The sequence below is a fragment of the Momordica charantia genome (assembly GCF_013281855.1).
Source record: "Momordica charantia cultivar OHB3-1 chromosome 9 unlocalized genomic scaffold, Mcharantia_2.0 BLBB01000009.1, whole genome shotgun sequence".
NCBI lineage: Eukaryota > Viridiplantae > Streptophyta > Magnoliopsida > Cucurbitales > Cucurbitaceae > Momordica > Momordica charantia.
The window spans coordinates 24,035,301-24,042,221 of record NW_028275167.1 but is presented as its reverse complement, the minus strand read 5'-3'; the positions used below and the strand labels follow the sequence as shown (position 1 = coordinate 24,042,221).

The following is a 6,921-nucleotide window of genomic DNA, read 5'->3' as shown; positions in this document are numbered from 1 at the left end:
ACTAGATAAACTTACCATTTTTTCTCTTAAATTTAATAATTAAATTGAGAAACTACTAAGACCCTATTTGGTATCGTAAATTTTGATTGATTTCAAAATTATGATCGATTTCAAATGAATTCCATTATTTGACGGTGCATGATTTTGACTGATTTGAAATGTAAAAAATTTTTTAGATCAAAATGGTCGGATTGGGAAGGATTCCATAGAATTTTAAAATAAATTACAAATTTAACCTTGTCATATTTTAATTTTTAAATAATAAATTTAGATTAAAAATCTAAATTAGAAAAAATTTTATTTTCTTACTCATTTCCCGCCAACATCCAAACAAAGAAATTTAATTTATTTCGTTTCAAATCTTCCTTATTCCAAACAAGATAAGGAATTTAAAATCATTTATTAGATTTTAAATAACGGAATTTAAAATCATTTCTTAAACTTTCTTGATGTTAACAGAGGTAATCGAAAAGAAAAAATTATTAGTTTAATCTCCATTTATTTTGATGCCTGTACTTTCAAACAATTTTAGTTTATTTTAGTTTACTTTTAAAATATTCATTGGTCTTTGCACTTTTCAAAGAGTGACTATTTTGGTCCATTAATTTTATTTTTAATCTCATTATATCAAAAGATATATTTTTAAAAAAATTATAAATATTATTTTATATTAAAAGATTTATGTTATGCTTAAAATTTGTGTTAAAATTTTATAAAAGGCAACGTGATAACTATTTTTAAAAGTACAACATCCAAAATAACATTTTCAAATTAGAAAGATTAAAATATCTAAAATTAAAAGTCTAAAAATCAAAATAACAAAATTATCACAAGGGGAGATAAAAGGAATCAAAATAGTATTTAAATCCATACGAAAAAAAAAAAAAAAGTTAGGAGAGATTGTGATCACGTAGAGAGTGGTCCACGATAAGGAAACGGAAAAGGGTAATCTAATTTTAGAGTTATGGTTTATGGCGGCAATGGTCGCTTCCTCTGCCTTCCTTGTCCATTCACATTCCCCATATTAGAGACTGAGCTTACAGTTGACTGTTGTCTCTCTCTTTTTTCTCTGTTCTTTGATGTCCCTTCTACACTCTCAAGCCCATCAATTTGTACCTGTTGGAGCATGAATTCCCTTCAAGATTAAGTTTTTGCATCTGGGTTCATCAGTTTGTACTTTTACTTTTTCTATTTTCTCCATCACCAAGTGCTGTTGTTATGCTTATTGAATGATCTCTTATATTTCTCTTTTTTGATTCTTTTTAGTTGGGGTTTGATCTCTGTGCACACCACTCAATTTTGGAACTCAATCATCCAAAGTTTTTCTCTGGGTTAGTTCCTCTACCTTCTCTCTTTCTCTTCATTTTCTTGGACATAATTTTGTTTGATGGATTTCTGTTGACTGAATTTTTCTTGGCCTGTATCAAAACTGAATTTCTTTGTGCATTTTATTCTAATGTAAGACTTGTGTTGGTGTTTATTTCTTTGTAGGGCATACAAATTTACCATTGCAAGTGCCATAGCCATACTTGGTTCTTTGGGATCTTATGGGAAAAACAGTTCATATTAGTGGATTTCCTGCAGGCGTCACGGCAGATGCCGTTAGGAGTTATTTGGAGGGTCGTACGGGTGTTGGAACTGTCTATGCTCTTAAGATTAGAGAACCCAAAAAGGGGGGAAGTAGATTATATGCTTTTGTTCAATTCACTGGCTCTAGAGAAGCTGAGTTGATCATTTCATTGGCTAATCAACGGATTCAACGCCTGTGGTATGGAACTTCGTATCTCAAGGCTCGAGAAGCGGATGTTGATATTATACCGAAGCCTAGGACGTACATGCATACCTTGGAAGATTTGACATTGTGCTTTGGTTGTCAGGTCTCAAGTGAAAAGTTTTGTGTCCTGTGGGAAGGAAGGGATGTTTTGGTGACTTTTGGATTTGGAATGCGAAAAATGAACTTTCGTTTGTCTCATAACTTTGTAGAGTACAGGTTCGAGCTTTCGTACGAGAACATTTGGCGGATAGAACTCCATCATTCGCGGCATCAGTCCATGAAGTATCTTGTGATCCAGGTTCTGGGGTCAAATTCCTTTCCAAAGTTGTCTCATGCTATGCTAATGTTGAAAAGTATTATTATCCTCTCTTAAAGTTGAAAAATGTTGCTACTTCTGTTTAAGCATTGTTTCAACTATTACATTAGCAATTTGAACATCATAACGTTTTATCCTCGTTGAAAAAGTGTTGCTATCCCTCTTAATTGTTGGAATAAGAGTACTTTATTGAATGATATTTAGGTTGATGGAACGACCAGGCAGCGCATCTAGATTTATTCACTTGCATATTATTTGCCATCTTCCAAGATATTACTGTATGACTCTAGATTTCCCCACTTGCATTCTAATTGTCATTGTTCATTTACATTCTTGAATGTTGAATTCTCTTGGTTATTCATGAACTAATGTGGAAGGTTTGTATCAATATATATGAAAACCAAACTGTTTGTTCACAATGACATTTGATGGCCTTTTGATGAATGACATGTATGCTGAAAATTTTGTTTCATTGCTTGAATTTGATGTCTGCAGTTCATCAAATAATTGTTATGTGTTTTTTTTTCTCAGTTATATGGAGCTCCTTGGATATATAAAAAAGTTGAATCTTCTAGTGGGAGTAGACAGGTTTTTGACGATCCTCTTTTGAACTACTTCAAAGAAGTACCTGATGATCAATGGGTTAGAAGTACTGATTTTACTCCATCATCCTGTATAGGACAATCTTCTTCGTTATGTTTGAAGCTACATAACTGTCGTGAACTTCCAAATTTTGGACAGAATTTTGCTTATTACAAAGAAACTGAAGATGAATTTCGGTTGGTTGATGGAGGCAACGGTTTTTCGTGCTCTGCAGATCTTGTTCCCATGGTTGATTCTCGTCCTGATATTTTTCTGCCATATAAGATTATCTTTAAAATAAACGCATTGGTTCAACATGGTTGCATTTCAGGGCCAGCACTTGATACTAGTTTCTATCATTTGGTCGATCCGCGTAGAATAAAGATTGAATTTGTAGAACATGCCTTGGATAGACTATTCCATTTAAAGGAATGCGAGTATAAGCCATATAGTTGGCTTACTGAGCAGTACAAGAAGTATTTAAGGCGTCCTCCAAATTCTCCTGCCATATCTTTGGATGCTGGATTGGTATATGTTCGCAGGGTCCAAATAACACCTTGTAAGGTGTACTTTTGTGGTCCTGAAGTCAATGTCTCGAATCGGGTGTTGCGCCACTTTTCTCGAGATATCGATAATTTTCTTCGGGTATCTTTTGTCGATGAGGAGTGGGATAAAATGCGTTCGATAGATTTGTTGCCACGAACATCTTCTACGATTAAGGATCGTAAAACTGAAATCTACAAGAGAATTCTCTCTGTTCTTAAAAATGGCATAGTCATTGGTGGTAAAATGTTTAAGTTTCTTGCATTCTCATCAAGTCAGTTAAGAGATAATTCTTTGTGGATGTTTGCTACCAGACCTGGCCTCGACGCAGAAGATATTCGAGCGTGGATGGGAGATTTTAGACAGATCAAGAATCCAGCAAAGTATGCTGCTAGATTGGGCCAATCATTTGGCTCATCGACCGAGACACTTTCGGTTGCTAGACATGAAAGGGAAATTATTCCTGACATAGAGGTTCAACATGGGGAAGTAAAGTATGTGTTTTCTGATGGAATTGGAAAGATATCAAGCGATTTTGCCAAAAAAGTATCTGCAAAATGTGGTTTGAAAGCATTCACCCCATCTGCTTTTCAGATTCGTTATGGCGGTTATAAGGGTGTTGTTGCTGTTGATCCATACTCATCAAAAAAATTATCTTTGAGGAAGAGCATGTGCAAATTTGAATCAGACAACACGAAACTTGACGTTTTAGGATATAGCAAATATCAACCGTGCTTCCTTAATCGTCAATTGATTACTCTTTTGTCTACTCTAGGTGTTAGAGATGAAGTTTTTGAGAAAAAGCAACGCGAAGCTGTTGAACAATTGGACGCGATATTAACTGATCCTTTGAAGGCACAAGAAGCTTTAGAGTTGATGGCTCCGGGAGAGAATACTAATGTCCTTAAGGAAATGCTCAAATGTGGCTATAAGCCTAATGTTGAGCCTTATCTATCAATGATGTTACAGGCTTTTCGGGCATCAAAGTTGCTAGATTTACGCACCAAATCAAGAATGTTTATTCCAAATGGGAGAGCGATGATGGGATGTCTTGACGAGACTGGGAGCTTGGAATATGGACAAGTATTTGTGCAAGTCTCAGGCGCTAAGCAAAGCATTTTATCCGTCACGACCTCCGCATTCAATATAAGTAGTTCGGAACAGCGTGTCGCCATCGAGGGAAATGTAGTTGTTGCAAAAAATCCGTGCCTGCACCCTGGGGACGTTCGTGTATTAAAGGCTGTGAATGTGCCTCGGTTGTATCATATGGTTGATTGTGTAGTTTTTCCACAAAAAGGATCAAGGTTAGCATATTCATCTATACTAGTTCTTTTTTTATTTGAAAAATAACATCTGTTTTCAACTTTAAATGCAAGAAAAACTAATTTTTTGGCATAGTTTTGTTACAAAGATTTTCCTTGCCAATATACATTACTAACCAGATGTTGCATTGTTAATCTAGACCTCATCCGAATGAATGCTCGGGTAGTGATTTGGATGGGGATATATACTTTGTCTGTTGGGACACTGAGCTGATCCCGCCTCGACAAATTCCACCGATGGATTATACTCCTGCACCACCTACTCAGTTGGATCGCGACGTCACAATCGAGGTATTTCCTCTCAAACCAATGGCATGTTTCGATAACTTGAAAACCCATTCGGATTTCCTTTTCTTTTTTCAGTGTTTTACCTCAATGCCTACTGTAAAGAATATATTCACTTTGTAAACCATTATGATTTTGGTCCAGTAGTCAATAAGAGCAAATGTTTATAGTAAAGTCTTAGTAGAGGGAATGAGTTCAAATCATGGTAGCCACCTACATCGGATTAAATATCTCACTAGTTACTTTGGCAACCAAATGTAGTAGTTCAGGCAGTTGTCCCGTGAGAATAGTCGAGATGTATGCATCGAGATGTATGCAAACTGTCCCAGACACTCACGGATATAAAAAAAAGAAAGAATATATTCACTTTGTACGTTATGTCTGACTAGAAGAGAAACCACTCATGTTTGTATGTTGTTTGTCCTAATTTGAAACTCTGCTCCTCTTTAACACCAGGATGTGCAAGAATATTTTGTGAACTACATGGTTAACGACAGTCTTGGCATCATTGCCAATGCCCACACTGCCTTTGCTGATAAAGAGCTCTTTAAAGCAAGAAGTTCTCCTTGTATAAACCTTGCAAAGCTCTTTTCCATTGCTGTGGACTTCCCAAAAACTGGAGTACCAGCTATAATACCTCCCGAGTTATATGTCAAAGAGTTTCCCGACTTCATGGAGAAGCCCGACAAACCCTCCTACGAATCGAAGAATGTGATCGGAAAGCTTTTTCGGGCAGTGAAAGACATTGCACCAACAACAAGCCATATCAGTTTGTTTACTCGAGAGGTAGCAAGGCAGTGTTACGATTCTGATATGGAAATTGAAGGCTATGAAGATTACGTCGATGATGCCATCTATCATAAAAACAATTATGATTATAAGTTGGGGAATTTGCTCGATTATTACGGGATCAAGTCTGAGGCTGAGATCCTTAGTGGAAATATAATGACTATGTCCAAGTCTTTCACCAAAAAAAGAGATGCAGAAGCCATCAACTTGGCTATCAGGTCTCTGAGAAAGGAGGCTAGGACTTGGTTCAATGAGAGAGAAAGCGGTCCCGATTCAGATTCAGTTTCGGGCTTGGATGATTTATTTGCCAAAGCTTCAGCCTGGTACCATGTCACTTATCATCCGAGTTATTGGGGAAGCTATAATGAGGATATGAACCGTGATCATTATCTGAGCTTTCCATGGTGTGTTTATGACAAGCTGATGCAGATTAAGGAGAATAATGTGAGGAGAAAACAGAGAGCTTCGAGACTAGCAGCTCTTGACAGCAGATTCAGGAATGCATTGAATCTTGGACATTGAAGAACTATATTTTTAACATCTTATTTCTAGTTTTTGTGAATATTCTTGTTCCTGTTCTTTGAAGTTTGAAGTGCTGAACTAAGTTCCGAAATGTGATTACTTCTAGTTTTGGCTCCTGTTTGCAGCAAGTGAGATGTAAATATTGCTGATATGAGAGCTTGTTAGTTATTAGGAAATGAACATGCTTGTGAATCTGGGAAAGGATTGTTGCTATTTTGTTCTTACACATTTCTGATAAGGTGTAGAATGTGTATGAGTTTTTTGTGGTCGATGTAGTTTCAACTTTTGTCGGTTGGTAAATTATTTATCATTATCTTTGTCATAGCTTTGTGTTTAAGGGATTCTTCAGTTTTTGTCTACGAAGTTTGTGTTAGAATTTTGTAAACATGGACTAAATTGATCCATTTCCAAAAGAAACCAAAATAGAGAGTTAAAAGTACGTAGACTAAATGAGATTTAAACATTAATATTTTATATATGTCCGATAAATTCAATGATAAAAACTTGTATTACTAAAAAAAATTATGCTACACTTTTGACTCGAGGAATCATTCCTCGGTTACATAAAACTTTCTCCTTTTTTTTCTCTAGCTTATGAAATATTTTTAACAATAATTCATTGTACAGTGATTATAAAATACTAGTAAAATTAACAATATCTAAAAAAATTCAAAGCTAAAATTAATTAAATTATACTTAAAATCAACTGTGTGTGTGTGTATATAAAATTCAATTATCTTAGGCCCATAAAAGAAAAACCTGGTCTTAGGCCCTATATTATCAATCTG

General features: G+C 35.4%; 1 protein-coding gene across 2 annotated transcripts; it reads left to right on the top strand.

Moving 5' to 3' along the window:
- The first annotated feature begins 937 nt into the window (after nucleotides 1-937).
- Nucleotides 938-6,457, top strand: LOC111015923 (putative RNA-dependent RNA polymerase 1). 2 transcript variants are annotated; one of them, XM_022291114.2, is made up of 7 exons: nucleotides 938-1,169; nucleotides 1,267-1,331; nucleotides 1,492-2,072; nucleotides 2,622-2,732; nucleotides 2,832-4,519; nucleotides 4,678-4,828; nucleotides 5,279-6,457. In XM_022291114.2, the coding sequence occupies exons 3-7, from the start codon at nucleotides 1,548-1,550 to the stop codon at nucleotides 6,131-6,133; spliced, it is 3,330 nt and encodes a 1,109-aa protein (XP_022146806.1). In that variant the 5' UTR covers nucleotides 938-1,169; nucleotides 1,267-1,331; nucleotides 1,492-1,547; the 3' UTR covers nucleotides 6,134-6,457. The 2 variants fall into 2 exon arrangements, with proteins under 2 accessions (XP_022146806.1, XP_022146805.1); XM_022291113.2 differs by having other exon boundaries at nucleotides 2,622-4,519.
- The last annotated feature ends 464 nt before the right edge of the window (nucleotides 6,458-6,921 follow it).

What these genes read in the sequence shown, in the direction of transcription:
- LOC111015923 (XM_022291113.2), top strand. Translation starts at nt 1,548, where the DNA reads ATGGGAAAAACAGTTCATATTAGTGGATTTCCTGCAGGCGTCACGGCA. An exon ending in TGAAGTATCTTGTGATCCAG is followed by an intron (nt 2,073 to 2,621) that starts GTTCTGGGGTCA and finishes TTTTTTTCTCAG; the next exon opens with TTATATGGAGCTCCTTGGAT. An exon ending in ATCGCGACGTCACAATCGAG is followed by an intron (nt 4,829 to 5,278) that starts GTATTTCCTCTC and finishes CTTTAACACCAG; the next exon opens with GATGTGCAAGAATATTTTGT.